General features: G+C 54.1%; 2 protein-coding genes and 1 long non-coding RNA gene across 6 annotated transcripts; 2 read left to right on the top strand and 1 right to left on the bottom strand.

Moving 5' to 3' along the window:
• Positions 1-1,432: 1,432 nt before the first annotated feature.
• On the bottom strand, positions 1,433-13,267 carry MTCH1 (mitochondrial carrier 1). The gene is made up of 12 exons (XM_049832662.1): positions 13,050-13,267; positions 12,181-12,265; positions 10,720-10,826; positions 10,196-10,273; positions 9,856-9,913; positions 9,352-9,403; positions 8,445-8,504; positions 5,093-5,186; positions 4,679-4,726; positions 4,418-4,485; positions 3,624-3,699; positions 1,433-3,187 (listed from the first exon to the last, which is right to left on the bottom strand). The coding sequence occupies exons 1-12, from the start codon at positions 13,263-13,265 to the stop codon at positions 3,113-3,115; spliced, it is 1,017 nt and encodes a 338-aa protein (XP_049688619.1). The 5' UTR covers positions 13,266-13,267; the 3' UTR covers positions 1,433-3,112.
• Positions 8,137-11,013, top strand: LOC126052256 (uncharacterized). The gene is made up of 2 exons (XR_007509993.1): positions 8,137-8,192; positions 9,239-11,013. It is a non-coding gene; the product is annotated as an uncharacterized LOC126052256 (long non-coding RNA).
• A 243-nt stretch (positions 13,268-13,510) lies between the features above and the next one.
• Positions 13,511-23,227, top strand: FGD2 (FYVE, RhoGEF and PH domain containing 2). 4 transcript variants are annotated; one of them, XM_049832611.1, is made up of 17 exons: positions 13,512-13,777; positions 13,958-14,229; positions 16,326-16,602; positions 17,267-17,347; positions 17,855-18,003; positions 18,414-18,570; positions 18,700-18,838; positions 19,403-19,461; positions 19,856-20,002; positions 20,412-20,453; positions 20,810-20,889; positions 20,968-20,998; positions 21,109-21,201; positions 21,434-21,559; positions 21,761-21,907; positions 22,324-22,467; positions 22,552-23,227. In XM_049832611.1, exons 1-17 carry the CDS (start codon positions 13,676-13,678, stop codon positions 22,780-22,782), a joined length of 2,277 nt encoding a protein of 758 aa, XP_049688568.1. In that variant the 5' UTR covers positions 13,512-13,675; the 3' UTR covers positions 22,783-23,227. The 4 variants fall into 4 exon arrangements, with proteins under 4 accessions (XP_049688569.1, XP_049688568.1, XP_049688570.1 ...); XM_049832610.1 differs by having other exon boundaries at positions 13,513-13,777; positions 20,412-20,504; XM_049832612.1 differs by lacking the exon at positions 22,324-22,467 and having other exon boundaries at positions 13,511-13,777; positions 20,412-20,504.
• Positions 23,228-23,929: the final 702 nt, after the last annotated feature.

Raw genomic sequence — 23,929 nt, 5'->3', positions numbered from 1 at the left:
TTCCCTGGGCACAAGGGCTTCACCAGCACCTCATTGTTCCCCAAATCCTGCCAGACCCAAGCATCCGGGCCCTGCAGAGAGTCAGGGCAGCCTTGACCTGAGTTTCCCTCTCCCGGCTGCAGCCGCTGCCTCCCTTCTCCCCCTGGCAGCTGGGAGCAGATGAGGCCAAAGTCCCGGCAATCTCTGTTTTCCACTGAGGGCTGATAAACCGCACGGGCACGGAACCACAGCCATCTCCACCCATCCCGGTTTTGTGCAGGAGAGAGTCAATATTTACACCTAAGTTTGTTTCCTGGGCAGATAGGGGAGCGCTGGGGCTGTGTGTGGGAGAAATCCCTGGCTCCATCCCAGGCGCCAGACCCAAACCTCCCCCTACATCCCTTTATTTGTTCTCCCGACTGCAGGTTTCACCCCAGATCCCCTCTCCTGCGGGTGCTGGATTCTGTCCCCATCAGCTGTGCTACAGGAGCACCCGCTAATGGAGCAGCAGTTTAAGGGAGGGGGGTGCCCAGCCAGGGTTTGGTTTGTCTCCGTGCCTGTTCCTGGTGTAGACATTGTCCCCTTGGTGGAACACCTCAAATACAGCATAGGATAAGAACCAGGGTCAGAAATAGGAGGAGGTAAGGAAATATTTAATCATCCTATGATTGGCAGCCCCTGCTTCAAGATTAGACAGTGCACTGAAAGCTTTGAAACCTGGTTTTCATTTAAATTGACCAAAAACTATATTCAAGTGTTGCGTTTCCAACAAAGTTTGTGGCTCCCAGTGAACTGGGCAGAAATTGCTGGCAGGATGCTTGCTCTGGTGCAAATTTAGGTAAATTCCTCAAAGGAAAGGAAACAGCACTTTTCATTGCAGTGTCTGCAGCCAGGCTGCACACAGGGTGTACGGTGTTTTACAGGCATGTGACCAGCAGAAGGTGGCCTTAATTTTGAGGGTAAAGGCCTATGTTCCTGCACAGGCATTGTGTGATCTGGGAGACATAATGCCCAGTGTTGGGGTAGGCAAGAAACCAGCTAATGTGATAAAAGGCCACTCAGTAAGGATCCTGCGAGCCATGCAGGGGAGGATGGAGTGGCTGAGTCCACCTGACAGCAGCAAAGGGTCTCCATCATCCCTTCCAGAAGAGCTCAGGGTCAATTTTAACTCCAAATACCTACTTTCATGTATATTGTTTCAAGAAGCGAAGCCCACTGCTGCCTCCACCCTCACTCCAGGTGCACCCAATGCAGTTTGCTCAGCTTAAACCTGCCGACCTTCCATGGAGGTGAGGAAGATCAGAGGGAATCTGAGTTTGCAACAGCTGGTGTAGCCCCTGCTTTGGGGAAGAAACCAAAGGAAGTGCCTGTCTTTAACTAAAACCTTCCCTGAGTGAGCAAGCCCATTATGCAGAAAAAATTAACACTTTTTAAAAAAAGAAACACCCAAGAGTTGTTGTTTTATAGCTGTATTTTGGAGCATAGTTAAATCCTCTTTGAAGTAATCTCTGGTGTTAGGGAACAGGGCCATGCATTATTTAACTCCTGCTAAGGTAACACTAACTGTATGGGAGGAAGGGAGGACAGACAGGACAGACTTCACAACACCGAAGGGAGCTGGGTGGGAACCGCCGGTCCCAGTGTGTACCAGCACTGTCCTGCAAGCCCTGGCTGGGAGGTGTGGATCAAACCTGTCTGATGGAGGAAAACCCCTGTGCAATGGCAGGTTGGGGTCCCCAGTCGACCAGGATGAGATGCGACCCCAGCTGCTGCTGCAGCAGCACATGGGAACCTGCTCAAGGACCCCAAAACCCCTTCCCAGGGAGTGCAACAACACCTCTGTGCAAACGACTGCTTCGTGGGGGAACCAAAATGGGGGAAATCTGCCTGGCTGCCACGACAGCACAGACTGGTGCAAAAAAAAACTCATCTTGGGAGACGAGGATAAACCCTGCCCTGCTGCCACCGGTAAGCCCTGCTACACAAGGGCCAGCCATGCTCCCGTGTGCACAAGGAGCCCTTGACCCTAATGCCTCGCGAGCCTTTGGCTAGCTCAAGGTTTATTCCTTTATTCCAGACAGCAATGGACTGAGTGCCCCTCCTACAAGGCGAACCCTCCTGTGTGTAGCTATTAGCAGGACGCTGCCACACAGCAGAGCAGCACTGCAGGCGCGGCTCCGCATCCATCAGTGAAGCAGCGATGCTCAGGTTTAGCAGGAGCCTGGCAGGGCTTGTGGTCCTGCTGGCTGGGAGACACTTGTGCGATGCAGTCGTCCCAGTTCAACCCAGGACCCATCTCCCCTGAGAAATGCGTACAGGCTGCCTGCCCAGGTTACACCAAGCAGCTCTGTTGGGTGTATCCTAAATACAGCCTGTCCCGCTGCAAAAAGCCTTCCCAAAGCGGTTACCATCTGCAGCACACATCCCTCCCCAAGTGCTCTCTCCATGTCCAAGTCCTAGCACTGCCCTGGAGCCGAGCCGTACCTGTCTCTTTGGGACTGTGCTGTTCTCTGTAGTGGGACTCGCGTTTCCCTTTTCTGTTTTGATACTATAATTTCCCTTTCATGCCCATGGGAAGTGGTGTGCTCCCTAGTGTTCAGGTACTCTCAAAACCTTAAATACGGGTCGCAGGATTGATCTCACCCAGGATGAGCCACCTGCCATGCAAACGTTTGCCCTCTCCAGAAGAGATGAAGCAGGAGGCTGGTGAGCCGGCATAGCCTTCCCAGCAAGGCGACCTTGGATCTCTTGTTGCTTCTCAGCTCAGGCAGAACGAAGCAGTCTTTTGTCCCTGCATCTCTGGGCTGGCTCGTTTAGTACCTGGACATTTTCTGGTTTCCCAGACTTCCCCAGTGACTCCAGAGCTACAGCCTGGACCAAAGAGACAAGACAACACCCTTCTGCGCTCTCTGCTACACGTCCCGGTTGAGACAGCCACGAGGATGGAGCTTTGGTCCAGCTGGAGCCTGAAGACAGATCTCCAGAAGCCAACCTGTTGGTGGCCTTGCTGGAGAGGAGGTGTCTTGTTCTGGCACCATGGACTTCGGATCAAAAAGAAAAAATATACACGTATCGAAACAAGCTTAGGGTTTCTTGAGGAGTCTTGAGTTCATCACCACTCCCTGCCGAGGAGTCAGTCGATGGGGAAGCAGGTGGCTGGCATGGGTGCTCTGCGGAAGAGCAGGCTGGAGCCGCGGAACAGCTGCCCCTGAGGAGCAGAGAGAGCACAGAGTCAGGGCAGCCCTGCTGAGACCTGGCTGGGGAATTGCAGCTGGTTTAGCAGGGACTGAGTCGTGCCCTCTGCAGGGCTGCCAGGCCTGAGCACCCCAGGTTGCTACAGAGAAGAAAGTAGGGCTTCAGCCCCATGGGCACTGGAGTCAGACATTTCCCCCAGGGATGAGTGATGGAGAGTGGCAGAGCCACCTTGCTTTGCTGTGTGCAATGCATTGGCTAAAAGTTTGCAGGCTGCAAGCTTGGGGCATGTAACGGGCAGACCAGTACTGCCATGCCTGGTATACCAGTGCCAGAACTGGAGGACTGGAAACAGGTTACAGAGCATGTCAAGGATGCAGCATAGGCAGCGCTGGAGACCTCGGGAAGGAGCAGAGTGAGCCTAAAGCCCTGTACGTGCCCCACTCCCTCACCTGAGCACTGAGATACCTCCAACAATGGATCCAGGATGTAAACGCGGGAGCGTAGGGAGGGAGGCCGGCACGCAACCTGCATGGCAACAAGAAATAGCTGAGATGGTCTGTACAGATGTCACATTATCCAGACAGGTAACACAAGAGCAGCAGTAAGTGTAAGCAAGGACACAGAAACAGTGTCTGCACCGGGCTGAAGGCCAAATGACCAGCTCATTATTTACAATGCAACAGATCATGTAATTTAATTACCCCTGGAGTGTACAAACAAAGAGCATTACCTGGATACATTAAGAGCCTGGGACTATATGCTGTATCTACACCTTCAAGAGCCAGCAGATATCAAGAAAACACTACACCAGCAGCTTGGATCCAGTCCCCTTCCCATAAGCATGAATGCAGAAGACTTCTTGCAGCAGTGGGATTGGGAAAGCAAGCTTGGTCCTGCTCCTGTCTGCACTCATCGCTGCATTTAAGAGCTTTGCTTTCCCTCGTGCCGCTCCCCGGAGCCAGGACGGTCCCTTTGATCCCTGCTGCCTCTGGTCTAGTTCAGTTTGGACCACACCACCATGACTCTCCCTATTTCTCTCCACTTGAGCTTTTATGCTGCTCTTGTCTGTGCCCTCTGGTCTAAAATTATAAGCAACCTGGGACAGGAAACGAGCCAACTCTGTGAGGTGCCATATAGTTTACGGTTCTATATGAAAGCTTTACGATCGTTAGCAGAGGATTCAGACAACAAGGGGCTGGAAGAAAGGAAGGGAAAGCCTTAGATCTCAGTGTGACGGACATACCCACAGTTGTTCACTGCCATGAGATCTCCCACGAGAAGGAACGGGTACGTCAGCATGCTCACAGCGATCTGAAAGCACAGAAAACCCATAGCCTCTCTAATGTTCATTATGACAAAAAAAGCTATTTCCAGCTTTTGCACGTTAGCAAAGTTATCCTCATTTTTGGATATAAAGTACAGACCAGCCTTTGTCCCCAGACCACAAGCTCTCACCCCACAGATGGCAGGAAGAGCAGAAATGACATGGCAGTTGCCTACGTACCCCCATCACAAATTTTGTGTAGCTCCGGATCACCGATGCCTGGCTGAACTGGAAAGAGAAACCAAAGGGGTTGTGGATGAGGCGGATGAGACCAGGCTGTCACTGTCACTACATGACATCCCTCTGAGCCTGAGATGATGGGTGTGGGGCAGGGGAATAGGGCAGAAAGCAATGGTAACCACACTGCATCCCAGCTGAGAATCACGGAAGACATTTGCTATCAAACCTGATCCCCTAAACTGCAGCTGAACCACAGCCCTGAGCAGACGCTGCATCTTTAGCACTTTTACAGTGTTTTATCCAAAGCCCAGTGTCTAATTGTATTAAATTAGCCATTAACCACCCATTAACTCCTCGCAACTGCAGATGCTTGGTATGGGCCCCCCAAACCCTCCATTGGGCACTTCCACTCACATTATCGTCCACCGCGTAGGTGTTGATGAAGTGAGCCAAGAGGTTGCAGCACCAGAGGAAGATAACATCCCCCAGGATACGAGGTACTAAACCACTGCAATGGCAAAAAGAGGGGCGTGAGGTACAGAGGGTCCCAGAGCTGCCTTCTGAGGTACCCTGCCCTCCCTCCACCAGCATAGAGGAACCCCACTCCCCCAAAATGCATCTTTACTTTGGAAGAAACTGAAGGGAAAAGGGGAGATTTTGGGAAGAGCTCTCCTGGCCTTCAAACATGGTCCTGCGTGTGCTGCCAGCTCCTCCAGTCGGGGGATGCTCTAGAGTAGGAAGTTTGGGATCTGACTCAGCCAAGTTCCCCTGTTCTACCCCAAATCCTTTCTTGGTCCAACTCCTGCTCTAAAACCCAGGCAAGACTGATGAAGTGGGCTTCTGTTAAGCTCGTTTTGCAGATGCTCTTCTGGATGCAGAATAAGAAGTTTATCTCTTTGTGGAATCTCCCTCCTTTTAGAAATTAAAATGAGGGGGGTTGTTCCTGCAAAACCTGCTCTACTGCAAAGTGGGATTAACTGGGGGCAGCACTCCAGTCCCTCTGATTTTCCCAGTCCCTGCTGCCACCTGGCAGAATGAGGACAGGGGGTGATGTGCTGCTTTGGCTTATGGCTCTAATCAACACGTGGGCTGGAGCTCCCAGCAGCATGACCACCTCTAGCTTCTGCAGTTAATGGCACTAAACCATTAACAAATCGTTTCAGAGGGGTTTTCCACTTTGTCAGTGCTCCAGCAGCATCTGTTGTACCAGCGCAGGCATCGAGTGCAGGGTCTCCTGCTTTGGCTGTGCAGTTGTTCCACTGCAAAATGATCCAGGTGTGATTCAAACCTGCCTGTTTCACCAGCAGCTATGTTCAGACAGTTCTTCTGAAAATGAGCCTGTTGAGAGCCACACCAAGTGTTTGCTGGGCTGAAAAGAGCCACCTCCAAGCACACTAGTCCAAGTCATTGGTTTCTTCCCAAACACAACACTGCCTCTTTGGAACAGGGAACCAGTTTACTTTCCTGCTGTGGTCGCTGCAGCAGCAGAGCAGCAATTTTGACTGCATGCTCTGATCCAGCCTGCTTTGCTTGCTTGGAGTTAGGGTTTATACTTTTTGGAGACAACCTGTGTATTGTCAAGGCCCTGGCAGCTCTGGAGATGTAGCCAAGGTCTCAGGGGCTAGGCACAGCAGAAGCCTTCAGTAGAAGATCCGCTGGCTTAAAAGATGTGATACGAGAGCAACAGATAGGACAAAGAAATCAAAGCTCTCGGGTCCCAAAGAGATGGTCTGCTTTGCATTTAGCATACAGCCTTTGTAAAAAAAATCTTTCTTTAACTTAAAGTCAAGTCTGAAGCAGACTCCTGAGCTGCTGCAGATACAACAGAGGCTTAATAAAGTCCAGAAATAGAGGGCTGGGCCATGCCAGCCATGTAAGTAAAACATCGTCTACTGATAGAGAATCAGTTCACTCGTTCCATTTGCAATAAGGACACCATACCTCTCTCTCGTCATCAAAGTAACGACAAATGCTGGACCTGAATTTATGGGATGACTGGAGACTAGGGGTTTGAGGGCACTGCAGAAGAGGACCAAAAAAATCCAAATTCATTTGTGCTACAGCTCTTACGCCTGGTGAGATGTCCAAGGAGATCTGGACTAGGAATGTTTTTAGAAGATGACAAAACATTAAAAGCTGAAACAGCAGCAGACAGATGGTGAAGCCCGTGATGTGACCCAACAGGAGAAACCCCAGTACGCAGCAGGGCTGGGACAAGCCATCATCAAGCTGACCACGTGCAGCAGTTTCGGAGCCCCAGAAACATCTTTCTGGAGGGCTGGCAGGCAGGAGACTGCTGCAGATATGAGGGGAAGTGAGATAAGTCCATCCCCTGAAAAGTCTTTATCTCCAGCCAGGCACACACCCAGATCAAGCATATGTTGCTGTTACTGCTGTGTAGAGGTTATAAGGCCATGAGAAATAAGTGCACCGCAATGATTTTAAGGGAGTGGATATGTTTAGGTTGCGTTAGGAGGGCTGAGAGCAGAAAAGCAGCAGTTTGGTCCTACAGATGCAGTTTGTGTTCCTCTCACAGCAGTGTGATTTCCTAGCAGGCTTGTAGAGCACGTATAAGTTCAGAGCCCTCCTGAGACATTTTGGGTTGTGTTAAAGCCTTTCCTGTGAACTATTAAGTTTAATTAGGCTACCAACAGTGTTTATTTTATGTGGAGGAAGGGAATGCGGTGGCTCCTTTCACGTTATTTCCTCGGGAGGTGGAGGAGAGGGAGGGCTGACTGGCAGCATGTTCTGGCTGTGCCCCATGCACAGGGAACATCCCAGAGGAACCTGTATTTAATGGAGGAGATTTGGGGCTGCACAGCTCAGCAGAGAAGCTGTGGGCTGCAAAAGGAAGATGCAGTGACACTCAACTGATTGGGTCTCTGCAGACCCCTAGCCCTTTCCCTCTGGTGAAGGACAGGGTGAGACCCCCTGTGATTACTTGCCTCTTCCTGATGCATTCATGTTTCATCTGGAGGCCCAAATTTTTGTGATTGCACAGCCAAAGGCATCAGGCCTGAAAATGCCTCCTGAAATTTTGGAGCTGCCTTTACTATTATTGACATAATAAAGTGAGTTATCTCCCCACCAGGAGCAGATGCAGCAGGTGGTTCTGCTTTTATATAGATGTGTAAAAAAGACAAGAAGTGTTAATTAAGGGTTCAAGCATAAAGGTGTCCGCTAGACTTCCACTTCAGCGACGCCATCAATTTGCCACGCTTCGTAAGTGGCTGGAAGCGCCTTTTCAGCTCCTTCTGGGTCCAGGCAGTGACGCCGCTGAGCTGGGCAGCATCACAGTCCTGCCATACAGGCAAACCTGCTGCCAGCACGAACCACCTGCTCATTACAAGCACCCACGGTGCTCTTCAGAGGAATGTTGCTTCTTACCCAGGCCCTGGCTTTTATTTCAACAAGGGGTCCCATTGTTGCACTTGATCTTGGTGCCTGTTGCACAAACAAATGCTTTAAATGGCCTTTCACTGAAACACAAAGAAGCATCAAGGGAAAAAGAAAGGTAAGAAAAAAATAAAGGGTTTTTTCTGGGCTCTGAAGATTTGATTGAAGATAAGATCTGGGGTAAACTTAATGGTCAAACTGGAGCATTGTCAAAGGCACAGATTTAATCTGATGTGAGAGTCCCAGGGTCAGACAAGGTTTCAGATGGGGGGAGCTCAGCATGACTCTAACTGAGGTTGGCAGAGCAGCCAGGAGAGCCATTGGTGCCTTTGGACTATGGGAGAAAGTATTTAAACAACAACTCACGTACACAAAGAATCCCAGGATCCCTTCTTCTTTAAATATCCTGCCAATGGCGCTGAACACACCACTGCCAAGAAAGGAAAAGAGCTCTAAGTGTGCAAGGGTTGCTCTGTCTCTGTCCAGCGCAGCTTTGCATGCAATCTGCAGCCACCAGCCATAGCAGTGTCCCCACCAAGCCACCATGCCAGCAATGTAGCAGGCAGCTCCACTCTGCTCCTTCTCCTCAACCCCTTAAGGAGGGTCATGTCTGCACTCTGTCAGTCTGCAACAATGCCTGGGACAACACTCAACTTGCTGACAACTGTTTAAATGCTGAAGCTAGAAAAGCTCCGCTTGGCTTTGTGTGAGTGGGTACACGTGCCGCAACCATGGCACATAATGTGCTTTGATTAGGCTGATTCTCAGCCCAAGAACGCTGTCCTGCCCCTAGGAGCTCGTGCTGGCAGTTGTGGGTTAGCTGCAGTTGTGTCTAGCATGCTTTCAGGTGGCTGCACGTGTCGTTTTGCCCTGCAGAGAGGCAGGTATTACTGGAAAAGGCTTGGAAAAATGTTGCAGACTAGCAGGGCTGCAGCAACGCTTCGTATTACCTACTCTGCCTCCCTGCTGACTTTCCTTTCTACTAACACCTAAAGCAAAAAGGCAGGAGACTCGCTGTGTGATCAGCAAGGTGCGTTACAGCCACCAAAATCCCCACAGGCACAAGGCAGAACAGAGGCTTGCCAGGGACAGAGCCCAGCCTCCCCACACCCCTTCACCCCCTACTCATCCACCCTCTAACCACAGCTCAGATTCATTTTTCAGTCTCCCAAACCTCCTGGGTTACCATACCCCGACTGCATGGGAGCATCTGGCACCGCTGACTCCTCGACTTGGGCTTCTGTGTGCCCAAACCCTTCAGACCAGCAGCCACTCACCTGTATTTGACTTCCCGGCCTACAAACTGGACCATACAGCGCATAGAGATCACTAGGAAGAAAGAAACACATGGCTGACAAAGAAACAAATCCAGTGTGGGTTGCAATGGATGTGAAGGAAAATGGAACCTAATCCTTCTGCCTTCCCTTCCCTCAACTCGCATCACCTCCAGCTCTTCTTGGTGGTCCTCATTACTGCAAGACTCATTAGAAACCAGTGCCCTCCCCTAGCCTGTAAGTGATGGGAAGGACTTCTGGCCCTAAGCCCAAAAGGATCTCTGGGACAAGCTCTTGGATGAAAGGGAAGAGAGCACCTTGCCCCTCAGCTGGGTTAGTCCCTGAAGGCCAATCCAAGTGTCAGCCTCCCTAAGCAACAACTCCAACCCACATCTGTTCTGCAGTTTCATACAAAGCCATTTATGATAGAGAAGCGCATCGAGTAAACAGGGGTTTGCGGTGATCCTTGGTCCAGAGAGGGCTGCCAGGCAGAGAAACAAGACTCACCGTGCAGTGGATGTGAGACAACCCGGGACACACACTGCATCATCATCTCATGAGATGTCTGGGAAGGGGAGAAAAAAAAACCACACCTGTATGAAAAGCTGTGCTGGTCCACCTGCACAGATCAGGCCCTTTCCCCTAATGTAGTGACACCCATTTTGGGTCTGTCTTTTGAAATCTGTTGTTTGTGGTAAACCTCTATTCCTACGAAATATTTCATAGCTGGACACAGAATGGCTGCTAAATACCACAGCCATTTCACCCAGAGCTTCTCTCTAAGTAATTTCACCCACATGCCACAGTTTAAGCTTCCTTTACTCTCCACGCAATATCCACTTCTCACCTCTTTCACCACTTTCCTAAGGGAGGTCTTCACATCATCCTTGTTAGAAACGTGCTCCATGTCTTCCAGTGGAAAGGCCTGAGTGGAGAAAGAACAAACATATGGTCAAAACTGATGGAGATGCTGACCCACAAACCCTTGATGTCTGAGGACAGGAGGAAACCACGAGCAGTTGTGTTCTAGATGGGAGGAGAAGAAAAATGGGCAAGAAGGAACATAAGGAAGGATGGAAAGTAAAACAGGGGAAGAGAGGGGTCATGAAACTTCTTACAAAAGATAAAAGGCAAGTGGTTGTTCAAATTAAATTAAAATCATTTAAAAAACAAGCTTTAGGGATATGGGCACTGATCTCCTTCTGTCCTGGAGGACTATTCCAAGCCCTTAGGAGATGGAGAGGGATGCGCGCTTTATTCTTCCATGCGCAGTCGTGGCTGGGTGCAGGCACATGCAGGCTCCCTGGCTCTGCTGCAGTAGCACCAGCCAACCCAGCAAGCTGATTTATGGAGAGAGAAGCTGACCTTTACCTTCTTCACGCTCCCCCTGGTGATGGTTGATAAAGTGCTTGAGATGAGGCGAGGAGTAAGACCGCGGAAGAGGCCTCTTTTCCCATCCACTTCCACAATGTGTCTGGCTGGGTAAGAAAACACCAGGCTGCCGTCAGTCGGGAACTGGCCAACTCATGGAAAGCACCCCAAACACCTCCGGTGTTCAGCTGAAACCACACTGGAGCTCAGCGCAGCACGGCAGCCGCTCTGCTGTCCCACCGTAAATGATTTATTATAACAGTCCTAAATAAACTTCATAGAGGATGCAAAGAATCCTTAAGTATTCTCTGTCATGTCTAATCTGGAAGGATAGCTCCAGTATTCTGGGCTACTCCTTGTCTTTTGATTGTTTTGCTCACCTGAAAGGGCTACAAGGCAGTTTGGACTGAATGAGGGTAGGGAGGGATCATCTCATGTGGTGTGTGGTGTCAACTCCTCCCTCCACCCTGGGGAGGGACTCAGGGTCAATATGGATCTCGCAAACCCAGGTTCCGTTCCTGCCCCACCACCTTCTCCCAGTCAAACTTCCTCAGGTCTTGAGGCAAAAAAAAAAGCCAACAGATCCAAGTTCTCCCTGATACAACATGGTGCAATACAACCCACTATGTGCTTGTGAGTACCGACTGCTCCTGACCGCCATCCTCTGCTGTCCCAAGTGAAGCCAGGAAGGCTCTGCACATCTCCATCACCCAACACTGCAAATATATTTGGAAAATGCATCTTCCAAAAGGCAGCACCAGAGCGTTTCCAGCCCTGCATGTCCCAGGATGGGTTTGCAGTACTTTCATACTGCTCCTGGGCTGGGTCCCCCCCAACCTTAGGGGTACTGCTGTCTGATTTTGGGATTGGCCCAATTTGGCTTTCAGGACTGTTCATGCCCCTTCCCCACAGCAAATCCCCTGTGAAAGCAACCCCCAAGGTCACAGAGTATTCAGCCGCCTCTCCCGTGCTGCTCCACCCACAGAGAGAGAAAAATAGTACTTTTTTTTTCTTTCTAAACATACTACCTTCCCTTTTCTTGGTATTTCTGTCCCTTTAGGGCTCCATCTAGAACACAAATGAGCAGGGCAAGGGGCCAAGTTATTGCAGGGCTGTTTTGTAGTGAAGAAAGGCGCTTTGCTATCTCTAACGGACACAAAACCCTCCACCAACAAACTTACGCTACCTAAACCCCAACCACCCCCTCCACTATGGTGCAAACCCAGAGCAGCGTACCACAGAAAGGGGACACAGCACCAACACTGGGGCCACCACCTCCTTGTCCCCAAGGTAAATCTGACAGCCTTGCAACTAGTTGTAGTGGTTTAGGTCTCAGTGCAGCCTCAGGATGATCCCAGGGGGATGTGGGAGTGCTGCTGGAGGTCGGCTTGGTCTACCCGGCAGCTCCCAGCCCCATTTTTTGGTAGGACCTTGCTCTGGCAGGGAGGGACATCTGCTTACCGTAGGTGAAGAAGCCGGGCAGGTACAGGACTTTCCTTCCCAGCACATTTCTTCCAACGGTTGGAGGTAGTGGCTCGTGCCCGACCTGCAGGAGAAACCCCATGAGCAGGTCCCTGCCCCTGTCCCGGCATTCCCAAAGACCCCAGGCCACATGGCCCCGATCTCGGTGTCCCGGGAGCTGCCAAAGGGCCATGTCCCCCCCTGTCACCCTCAGATACATGGGGGTGCCATGACATGGGCAGTCCCTTCCCCATCATACGGGGTCCCTAGGGTACAGGGAGTCCTCAACCCTCCCATTTTATGGGGGTCCCTCTTACAGAGGGGTTCTCGGGATACCCGTTCTATAGGGGTTTCCCATCCCTCCTTATAGAGGAGTCCCCATTGCAGAGGGTATCCTCATCCCTCCCATTTTATAGGTGCCTCCACTCTACAGGGTATCCCCATCCCTTGTCATAGGAGGGGGTCCCGATGCCCCTGCTATAAAGGACCCCCCACTGCAGAGGGGTCCTCATCCCTCCATTATACAGGGTTTCCTATTCCCTGCTATGCAGGGGTCCCCGTTTGATAGCTGCCCTCATCCTCCCAGTTTTATAGGGACCCCCGTTATACAGGGTGACCTCACCCCCTGTTATATAGAGGGGTTCCCATCGCATGGGGGTCCTCACTGCCTCCTTATATCGGGGTGCCCCCCCGTTATACAGGTGCCCCCACTGTGTCCCGTTATAAGGGAGGAGGGGCTGTATGTATAGCGGTCCCCAGCGCACAGGGGTCCCCCTCCCTTCATTATATCGGGGTCCCGATCCCCCGTTATACATGGGCTCCCCGTGTGTCGTCCCCCGCCCCCACGATCACCCCCGGTAGCCCCGGACCTGGACGAGCAGCTTGACGTAAAGCAGCGGGTGGCTGGCGGCGGCCAGCCCGGCTCCCAGCACCACGAACAGCCCCTCGGCGCCCTCGACCCGGGCCGCCTCCCCCGGGTCCGCCGCCGCCCCCGGAGCCACCGCCGCCGTCTCCACCGCCCTTCCCGCCACACCGCCAGGGGGCGCCCGCGCCGCCGGGGGCAGCGGCGCCGCCGCCGCAGCCATGGCCCCCCGCCGCCGCCACCGCTGCGCCTGCGCCGCCCCGCCCCCTCAAGGCGTCATGCGTCACCGCGCTGGGCGGGGTGAGCGGAACCATTGTGTGAAGGACTGGGGGGGGGGGGTGGAACCATTGAGTGAAGGGCGGGAGGGGGGATAGAGCCACGGTGTGAGGGAGGGGACGGGGCGGCCATGACAGGGCAGCCGCCGAGGGCCGTGAAAGGGAAGGGGGGGAGTCAGCGAGGCCGTGGGGCACAGGGGGAGATGTGGCGTGGTGGGGTTGTGCCTTGCGGTTTGTTTTTCCCCTGGGCTCTCCTCAGAGGGTTGGCTCCAGTTGGACATGCACGAGGGGGGCGTGCAGTGCTAGCAAGCCTCTCACCCGTTCCCATCCCTCACAGCAGGTCCCCTCCTGCCTATTCATGGACCCGAGTAGCAGCAGGATTGTTCAGGCTCACACACAGCCCGTGAGGGGCACCCCGGGCTCCAACGCGTGGTGGGACACAGCACACCCCATTGAGCAGGTCAGGCCTCCTGCCCAGCTTGTACCCTTGCACTGGCCCTGCAGCTGCTCTGGGCTTGGTTATGCCGCTAGTTTGGAGCACAGGGCAAGGTCCCCCCCAAACTGAACAAATTCCCAGTGTTTTCTCAGTGTTTCTCCTACTTGCAACCAGACTCGCTTCCTCTTTCCTTTTCCTTTTGAGGCCAACCCAGAGACAAGCTCTGCTACCACAGAAAGGACAGCAGATGGTCTTTGCACTGTGCAAATCCTCATCCCCAAACAACATCCTGGGTCCCAGAAACACTTCAAAGCAGAGAGGGGGAGAGAAGAAGGGAGCCGCAGCCATCAGCAGCTGCCCCCGCAGCTCCTTTACCCCCTGGACCTGCTCCCAGCTGGCGCAGCCAGTGCCATGGAGGGAGAGGCTGATAATCAACGGAGTGTGTTGAACCTGGTGGCTGTGTTCGAAGAGCAATGGTAAGGAGGGAGGCTCCTGGGCACTGCGGGTGCGTTGGGGCTCCACGTGGTGTGGGTTTTGAAGGGAGGAAACCCACCGTGGAGGTGGTTTGGAGGCTGTGGAGAAGCTGATTAGGTCATCTGCTATTCTTTAGCACTCGGATCTGCCCCAGTGTCTTCCTCCTGCTGCGAGTCATGGACAAAAGTCTGAAAACCTCAGTGGGATGTGACTGACTTTGCTGGAGGTTTCTGTCCCTGGCCCAGGGTTAGGTTGTGGCATGCTTGTTCCCTCCGCACTCAGCACCTTTGCAGTCAGCCTGGCTGATGAATGTTTTTTCCCCTGCTGCTGGGGAAAAAGGATTTTGGTTTGCAATTATGTAGGCAGTGGTCTTTGCTGGGAATTAACTGCTTGAGCTTCTGGAAGGATCTGAGCCTCAGACACCAGCCTCAGACTATCCAGTTATTTGCAGTGATGTGGCTCCTAGGAAAGAGAAGAGAAAGCATCATGTTAAGGGAGAGAGCAAGTTCTTTCTGGGCTGCATAGCAGCCCCATAAACCAGTACCTTCACTTGGAGTGTGAGCTGGCGCCCTCAGACAGCATGTGCCAGGGTCAGAGCAAGGGGATCTGCCTTGTCCCCTCTGTAGAAGTAATTCTGAGGTTTGGGGTGAGTCATCGTTATGTCCGTGCCTCAGTTTCCCCATCTGTTGAATCGGGATACTGAATCTTGCCATCCCTTGTATCACTGGGGTACTCTCAGTGAGCCTTAATGAGGCTGGGTGATTGGGCAGATGAGTTTTGCAGCACTTCTTAAAGATGGTCAGGCACAAGATTTCCTTCTGCTCTGGGAACTTCGCCTGCATCTCCACTGCGTGCTTTGCTCTGGGCTTTGTGCTCTGGATGGCTCCAGAGCAGTGTGGTTGTCCCCATGGTGCCACAGTCAAAATTTGGCCTGTGATGTTGTTGCATTGGAACCATTTGCAGCATTTGATCTGCCTCCATTTCGCTGTTGCAGTGTGTTTGTCATTTATTGTGAAGCGTGAGTTTGATTTAGAGGAAATAAAAGTAACTTATGACTTTTGGAGGAAGCTGGGGAACCTGGACATGAGTTTTCTGGAACAGAAAACAGTTTAGCCCAAGTCAGTGCAAATAGAAAGAGAGAAGTTCCCTGTTGGATCTCGGCAGTGGGTTTAGGCTGGCACAGGTCTGGGAGGCACCAGAAGGGACAGATAAAGCCTCTCTGTCACATGAAGGGTTATGCCAGCCCCCATGGATCAGGCAGATGCATGCATGGCTGCAAATGCACTCCCAAGCTCACAGGCACATGCTCATCAGCATGGGGATGGACCCATCATCCTCTTCAGATGAGTGTCTGCCCCTCAAGTCATCTTCTATCCTTAACTGTGCAGTTTTATGTTGAGTTTCATCCTGGTTTTCCCCTCCTCCTCATCCCACTCCTGTCTCCAGGCCACCAGTGGATGTCTTTCCAGTTTCTGCCCTGAGCAATTTACTACACAAACCAGCTGTTGTATGACAGACAACTCACTGTTGTCATCTTAAAGGCCTGTGCTCTGTGAGGTTTCTCCCCCGTGGCGGCTCTGGACCTGTTTTCCTTGTCTCTGCCAGAAAAGGGAAGAGAGAAAACCACCAGAAAACTAACCCTCTGCAAAACCACCTACACAAGCTCTCCTCTTGGCTGACACCTCTTGACTATTTGGCTTTTAAAGCCTTGTGCCCAAGGCTGCTGACTTCCCGCTTTGGCTCCCTGGTGGCCACAGGCAGAAAGCCAGAGCTGTGCCAGCACCACAAAGAGCAGAGCTATACTTCGGGAAATAAATGGCTGTGGGTGGGATAAACAGCAGTCCTGCTTTTCTAGAGCAGGACAGAGACTGACCACATCGGCAAGATGCACTGAGAGAAGAAGGGCTGGATCCTGGCCCCCTTGGAGGATGTATGGGCTTTCAGACCCTGGTTTGTACCAGCAGAGTTGTAGCGGAGCAAAGCAGCATCAGCGCTGGGGTGCTGCTCTGTCTTATCGCCTTCACTCGAGGATGGTGGCTTTAACCTGTGCTGTGCTGTGGGAATGAGTGAGCTGATCACTCTGACTCCTCCATGGCAGGGCCAGCAAATTTCAATGGAGGGACAAGCAGCCTCCATACGGCCAGACTACTCCTGCAGCCAGCCAGCCCCAACAGCTTCCAGTGTCCCCCACCAGCCAGGGCCAGAGCCTCTCCCAGATGGCTGCCAGGCACCAAGCAGAGGAAGAGGACGAGGAGAAGGAGGAGCAGCAGGGTCGGCAGGGGCTGAGCTTCAAATGCCTCCGTTCTTTCCGACACAAGATCAGGGAGGACAACTGGAGGAGGCAGCAGGACCCAGGCCTCGAGCTTGGCAGCAAGGTAAGCTCTGGAGGTGGCTCAGGCGAGGCCGGCATGTGCCCATGCTCAGGCAGGTAGTCGCGTGGGCTGGACCAGAGCTGAGGTCTCTGCTGGCCCTGAGCAAGTCACTGCCATGCAAGGGCTGGTGCATAGGTTGACAGCAAAGTGGCCCCTTCCCTGGTGCTTTGGGCACAAATTCCCCATAATCAGGTAGATCCAAGCAGAGTTTGTCTGTTCCAACTCTGATATAACTATGCCGTGGGCGTCAGATGCACAGGTGGGCCCAGCCATGTCCATCCCAGGGCATCCCCAGGGCTGTGCTGCCCTTTGCTGACTGCAGGCACATTTCTGCAGGACTGCATTCAATTCCTAGATGCAACTGTAGACCATGGGGTTAACCCACCCCACCCTGTGCCACTCCTCGGCATCACTAGCCCTGTATTGCTCCAGGAGGCACATAGAAAGGTGTGACCCAGGAAGACATGAGCCAGGCTTCCCGACAGCTTTGTTTTCACCCTTGTTTTCACCGCATGCTTTGTAGAGGTCCTTCCCTTGCCCTCAGATGACTGAGGTCCAATTTGATGCTGGGCTGTGGTCTGTGAACACTGGGGAATAGAGCTGAATCCCCTCAGGCCAGTGGGGGTCGCATCTCTGCCCATGAGATTGAGCCCTTCTCCCTGTGCAGGAACCAGAGGAGAAGAAAATCGCTCTGGAGCTGCTGGAGACAGAGCAGGCTTATGTCAACCGCCTCCACCTTCTTGACCAGGTGAGCTGGAGAGCAGAGAGGCCCACACAACTCTGGGAAGCAATAGCCCTGCTGCCATCTGCCCCCACCAGCATAGCTTGGCCACTTCACGCTGACAAAGCAGGCAGGACCTTGGTGCAGCCCCACACTCACCAATTTTCATGTGCTCCTCGGCAGGGCTTGGACCCTATAGCAGTGCCCAGGCTCAGTTCAGGGTATGCACAGGCCAGGGACTGTTTACTGGAGATTTTGGAGAGAATGAAGCTGTATAGATGAAAGCCACACCAGGTTGCTGGTCTTAATGGCCAGGGAGTGGGTCTGGCCTTTGCCTTTCCTACACCCCACACCTCCAGGGAGCACCTTTATCCCATCAAAGCCTACCATCTCCCCTGCTTCTCTCTTGGGGCCTGGGATTTCCCTTCTCCACAGAGTCAGGCATTTTCACTGCACAATGTGCCAGTCTTAGAGAAGGAGTGGGATCCTCAAGCCTCTTCCTGACCCTTTTTATTCACCCCTTCTTTCTTCCAGGTATTCTATACAGAGCTGATGAAGGAAGCCAAAAATGGGAAGACAGTCCCAGAGGAGGTGGTGAAAATGATCTTCTCCAACATCTCCTCCATCTACCAGTTCCACGCCAAGTTCTTCCTGCCAGAGCTGCAGAAGCGCATGGAGGATTGGTGAGCTGCCAGAAGGGTGGGCTAGACACCTGGGTTGCTTTGCCACAATGGGGGAGCAGTGATGAATTTGGTCTTCCACCAGCACCAGAGCTCAGCCTATTTTGCTTCAAATGTCTTTGTGCTGGAAAGCACTTCCTTAAAACACTCCAACCCAGACCAGGGTACTTTGGAAAAGGGGGGTTACATCTCAGGTCGTTTAGGGGTGTGCCCAGGCATGAATAGCCCAGGATGGCTGCAGGCTGGGGACATTCCCATTCTGGAGAGCAAGAAGTTGTATGGGGACATAGCAGGTCGCAGGAGTAAAAACCTCTATCCTCCACCATGCACAAGCCGCCCCTTCGCTTCATCCCTCACTCGCTGCCTGCCCCGCTGGACTGAGGAAGCTGCTGGTCTGTGGTTCCTTCCTGCAGGAGCTGCAACCCGCGGATCGGGGATGTGATCCAGAAGCTTGCACCATTCCTCAAGATGTATGGTGAATACGTGAAGAACTTCGACAAGGCTGTGGAGCTTATCACTGTCTGGTCGGAGAAATCACCACCCTTCCAGGATCTCATTGCTGACATCCAAGTAATGGGCCATGGCACAGTGGAGGACCACAGCAGTGCTCCCCAAAGTCTCTCTGCAAGGGGGAAGCAGCAGAGGGCAGGAGCTGCCTTGGTCACTGTTTCTCTCTCCATGTGTGATGTCTCTCCCCAGAAGAGGAAAGCCTGTGCTAATCTAACGCTGCAGCACCACATGCTGGAACCTGTGCAGAGGATCCCGCGCTACGAACTCCTCCTGAAAGATTATGTCCGAAAACTACCGCCTGAGTCCCCAGACCGGGATGATGCAGAGAGTAAGGGCTTCCATCTGGCTTTCCCCGCTGTGGGGAGTGACAGGGTGGGTTTGTAGGGGAAATAACAACCCCCAATGTTGTACACGGGTATCACCATACCCAGATTCTCTCACCAGATGCCCTATGCCCTTAGATAAACTTCTCAGTCTAACCCTTTTCTAGCAGGGAGAGGGATTAATCTGCCCTTTAGGGTCTATGGAGGTCAGCAGGGAAGGTGGGTGGTGTTTCAGGATAAAGATGATCCCTCCCGAGCATCCCCCAGGGAGACCTGCAGTGGTTGGGGGAGCTATCAGACCCCTACGGATGACAGCAGTTCCCAGTCCTGCTGGGATGGAGTGATAAACGAGGCAGCTATCTGTCCCCCCAGGACCTGAGCATGCTACCCCGCACAGTCTGGCCGGACCCAGACACTGGTGCAGCGTTTCAGGGCCATTCAGGTTGTGTCCAGGGGAGGGCAGCAGCTGCCACACGCGTGTCTCCCGCCCGTGAGGGAGAGACCCAGGAGTTTTCTCTCACAGCTCCCTAGCAAGTGTTTATCCTCCTCCCTTTCTCTTCTCGTTGCAGAGGCCCTGGAGATGATTTTTATGGTGGCTAAGCACTCAAACGCAGCTATTGCCGAGATGGTGAGTGCCTGTCCCAGCTGGCAGTGCTTTGCGGCTCACAGCACCGTGATTTGCCATATTTCCTCATGGCCTTATTGCTGTGCAACTCAGTGGAGCACAACCCTGCCCTGAACGGGACAGGAGTGCTGCGGGTTCAGTAGAGGAGGTTAGACCCTGCTGTTGATGCCTAACCCTGTCACCCTGAGTCTGGGGAAGTCATGTCTAAAACAGCTGTGATGTGACCGGCTGTTCAAGGCTGCGAGCTGCTCTCGGAGATCAGTCTGGGGTGAGAGAACTGTGCCACCTCACCAGTACTCAGCAGCTGGTCTGGGAGCTGGGGAAGAAGGGGACCCAGGGGTGACAAGGTTGTGGCTGCTCAGCTCCCCACAGAAACAGGTCCCTCTGCCTCCTCTAGGAACGGCTGCAGAACCTCTGGGTGGTCTATCAGCGGCTGGGCCTTGAGGATGACATTGTGGACCCCTCCAATGAGCTGATCAAGGAGGGGCCGATCCAAAAAATCTCCACCCGCAACAACAGCACATCGGAGAAGTACCTGTTCCTGGTGGGAGCTGGGATACCTAGGGGAAGGGCCAGGGAGCAGATAAGATGGGAATGGGGAGAGGGGCAGTACAGCCTGGCTGGGGTGTTAATGGTTCATCTCTACACAGAGGTGATGAATTCAGAGCTGGGGGGTTTGACCTGCCCGGTGTAGGGCACCCTGTATAGGATGTGGTTGGGAACCTGCTGATCCCCTGGGCACGGAATCCCTTGGGAAATACCGTGTTCCTAGAGCACTTTGCCTTTTGTAGGGTGGGAGAGGGCTGGGGCAGAAGCAGTCACTTTTTAGGCTGGATTCTTCCCAAGGACCAGCTCGGCCCCAGGGGGGTGAAGGACCCTTGATCCCAGGGAAGCCCCCAGCTCTGAGCACGCAGGTGCTGGGCACCAACCAGCCATCTTCCCCCCCTGCACAGTTCAACAACATGCTGCTGTACTGCGTGCCCAAGGTCATCCAGGTGGGTGCTGAGTTCCAGGTCCACCTCCGCATCAACGTGGACAGCATGAAGGTCAGACAGGCACCTTGTCTTTGTGCTTCTCCCAGACCCTGGTTCCTCCAAAGTGCACCCTGCTTTGGGGTGTAGTATGGCTGCTTCTTCCTCAGAAAGGAGGGAGAGCTGGAGCCAGGGGTGGGGAGGACTGGTTGATATGCTCTGATCCTGTGAAATAGCAGTGTCATATTGTGCACATAGGATTTGAGGGGCTGAAGGGCTTGTGCCTGAGGGAAGTCCCTGTCCCCCACATCATGGAGGAAGGTCCCTGTGTGCTGCAGGTGGGTTCAGCTGCTCCACATCCTTTCTTCGGTCTCTCTCAGGTGCGGGAGCTGAACGACGCGCAGTTCCCTCACACCTTCCTGGTCTCGGGAAAGCAGCGGACGCTGGAACTGCAAGCCAGGTAAGGGGAAGGGTGACAGTCCTGCAGACCCTCGGGGAGGAGGAACAGTGGCTTATCCATCTCCCTTTTTGTACCCAGGTCTGGGGAGGAAATGAATGCCTGGATCAAGGTACCACAGTGCTGGGAGAGGTGGCACATCTCACTCCCCCCCAGCTGGATGCCCTGTGTCAGGGGCAGCCCCCCCCCCGACTGCCCCTCCAGCCCTGCCTTCCCCTCTAGGCCTTCCAAGATGCCATTGACAGGAAGGAGAAGAGGAGTGAGACCTTCAAGACAGCAGTACATGGGCTGGAGACAGGCACCCCTGCATTGAAGGTAACCCTCCTGCCCTCTCCATGCCTTGCCTGCCTTCAGCACCCCCCTGTGCAGCAGCTCAGGAGAGCCCACCTTGCTGTGCTTCAGTTTCCCTAGCTAAACAGAGCTAGGGAGCTGGGAGGAGGCTGTGGATGGGCAGAAGGGCTGAGGAGGGGAAGGTGTGAGAGCAGAGGGGCTGAGACCACCCTGACCATGGCCAGCCAGCCCCAGCAATGCAGTCTCACACCCCCAGACAGAGGAGCTGGGCCGCCGAGCTCCACAGTGGGTACGGGACAACCTGGTGACCATGTGCATGCGCTGCAAGGAGCCCTTCAACGCTATCATGCGCCGGAGACACCATTGTCGAGCTTGTGGATACGTGAGTTGCCCTGTCCCCCCTCTCTTCCCTCCCTCCTGGCCTGCTCAGGTGGCCGCTGGGGCAGGAGCGCACCTCTCCTACACCTTCTACCCCTTTCCCTGGGGTCAGGGCTGCTCCTGCCCCTCAGCTCCTCTTGCAGTTGCCACTGGGATCCCCCAGCCCTGCTCCAGTCTCACCAGTGTCCCTGTCTGGTGGTTGTAGGTGGTGTGTGCTCGCTGCTCTGACTACAAGGCTGAGCTACAGTATGACGGGAACCGCCTGAACCGCGTGTGCCAGGAATGTTACGTCTTCCTGACAGGCCACTTGGTGCTTGAGGAGCGGGAGGGGAAGCACAAAGGCATCCTGGAGGTGAGCTCTGCCCCTCTCTGTCCGTCCTCCCTGTGCCTTTCTCCTCTGTCCCTCTTCCTCTGAGCTCTGCCAGTCACCCTGGTCCCCAGACTGACTGTCACAGCCCAGCCATGTGCCTGCAGCAGAAGGGATGGGAGTTGCACCTGCAGCAGTCAGAGGGTCCCTGCTAATTGCGAGGCTGGTGGATGTGCTAAGGTCGCTCCCTCGTGCTCTGAGCCTTGGGACCAGGCATCCGGGTTTCTTTCCACCGTGGGATCTCAGCAGGACCCTCACATCCAGGACTGCCCCTTGCCTGCCCTGATTTGGGGGGGTTTGTGGAGCAGGCAGGGAATTCCACAGAAAATGACCTTCGCTCAGTGCCCTTTCTGCCTCCCACCTTGAGCGTTTAGGGATTTGCTCGGGGTCTTTTTTGGCAGAAAGGAGCTGCAGAGGTATCAGGCAAGAGTTTGCTGTGCAGTTCCCTGCAGCTGCTGGACAAGAACGGCAAGGGGGGCACACGGGGCTGGTTTGTGATCCCGCAGGATGATCCCCTTGTGCTGTACATCTACGCGGCCCCCCAGGTAAGGCCGGGCTCGGCTCCATCTGCAAGGGACATCCCAGTGCACCCATCCCCTGCCTCCCACCGCTCTCTCCACTCTTGGCAGGATGTCCGAGCCCACACCTCCATCCCACTGCTGGGCTACCAGGTGAGGGACCTGCCGCAGGGCGACTCCCGCCACCTCTTCCAGCTGGTGCAGTCCCGGCAGGTCTACACCTTTGTGGCTGACACCGAGGAGCTGAAGCAGCGCTGGATGAGGACCATGGCACGCTCCGCTGCAGGGATCACACACCCAGAGGAGGGCGAGGATATGGACTCCTGCGATGAAGCAGAATGAGGCCATCCCCACCTCCTGCGCTGCCTGGCGGGTCAAACCTCCCCCTGCCCATCCTGCTTGTGGCTGGCTTCAGGCAGAACCCTGACCTCTCTGCGTTTTGGTTTTTTTGTCACGAAAAGGGCAAGGCGGGGGCACGTTTGCCATCATACGGACAAGCCGGATCCCCCTTCCCCTCCCTCCTTGCTCTCTGCACTGGACAGAGATGATGGGAGTACCTGAGCCGTGAGGTGGAGGGAGAGCCAGAAGGTTTTGGGGAGCCTGCGCCCCTGCAGCCAGCCTGGCTCCGGCCCGCTGTGTCGTCCCGCCGGTTGCCGCCCGAGGGCAGCAATGCCTCAGCCTTCCTCCGAGCCTGGCCCCGGCAGTGGATGGTGCAGGGGGGATGCCCAGTTTTGTGAAAGCATCTGTGGAATTGGTACTGCTGTTATAAATCCTACCTGCAACCCTCCGTGTGCAGTCCAAGGGGCTTTTTTGCCCGGTGTATTTTCGAGAGCGCCCTGTGGAATTGTCGCCGGGGCCCCACATCACCTTATCTGTAATGGGCCTGGATCTGACACCCTGCAGAGACGCAGCTTTGTAGCTCACCCTCACCCGGCTCAGGGACCCTAGTGCTGGATTTAGGGTGTCCCTCTTCCACCTTGTCACCACGCCTGGCCTCACACTGCTGCAATCCCATGGTGTGGGGGAACCCCTTAACCACAGACACCCCCAGCCTGTGTCCCCATGCCAGCCTGCACTCCTGCCCATGCCAGATTTTCCCTGCACCCCATTCTGCCCACAAGCACCTTCCACCTTTGTACCTCTCTCAGTCATTCGTTTCCTGGTGTGTAAAGACCCTGGGACAAGGCTGGGTCCACACAGGTGGTGCTGCCACGCTGGTGGAGGGCAGTGATGCTGGGGAGATGCGGGGGAATTCCCCTCTCCATCATCAGCATAACGAGCACCCCTGGTTGTTTCACACAGCGCTGTAGGCTGCAGCCCCACGTTTTTCTCTCCCCACCCTATTTACCTCCCCAGAAATGTTGCCCAGGCAGGAATTGCCACTTCTGAGCCTGCAAGGGGCTGAAATGGGACGTGGGAGCTGGGGGAGCCCACTATCCCTAGCAGGCAGGGAAGGCTGTCCCTAACAGGCAGAGATTGCTGCCTGCAC

The sequence above is a fragment of the Accipiter gentilis genome, chromosome 29, assembly GCF_929443795.1.
Source record: "Accipiter gentilis chromosome 29, bAccGen1.1, whole genome shotgun sequence".
Lineage (NCBI taxonomy): Eukaryota > Metazoa > Chordata > Aves > Accipitriformes > Accipitridae > Astur > Astur gentilis.
Note: the sequence above shows the minus strand (reverse complement) of the source record. Positions and strands in the feature narration are given on the sequence as shown.

What these genes read in the sequence shown, in the direction of transcription:
- FGD2 (XM_049832610.1), top strand. Translation starts at nt 13,676, where the DNA reads ATGGACCCGAGTAGCAGCAGGATTGTTCAGGCTCACACACAGCCCGTG. An exon ending in ACGCTGGAACTGCAAGCCAG is followed by an intron (nt 20,890 to 20,967) that starts GTAAGGGGAAGG and finishes TTTTGTACCCAG; the next exon opens with GTCTGGGGAGGAAATGAATG. An exon ending in ATTGTCGAGCTTGTGGATAC is followed by an intron (nt 21,560 to 21,760) that starts GTGAGTTGCCCT and finishes TGGTGGTTGTAG; the next exon opens with GTGGTGTGTGCTCGCTGCTC.
- MTCH1 (XM_049832662.1), bottom strand. Translation starts at nt 13,265, where the DNA reads ATGGCTGCGGCGGCGGCGCCGCTGCCCCCGGCGGCGCGGGCGCCCCCT. An exon ending in TTAGGAAAGTGGTGAAAGAG is followed by an intron (nt 9,914 to 10,195) that starts GTGAGAAGTGGA and finishes TCCCCTTCCCAG; the next exon opens with ACATCTCATGAGATGATGAT. An exon ending in CCTACGCGGTGGACGATAAT is followed by an intron (nt 4,727 to 5,092) that starts GTGAGTGGAAGT and finishes TTCTCTTTCCAG; the next exon opens with TTCAGCCAGGCATCGGTGAT.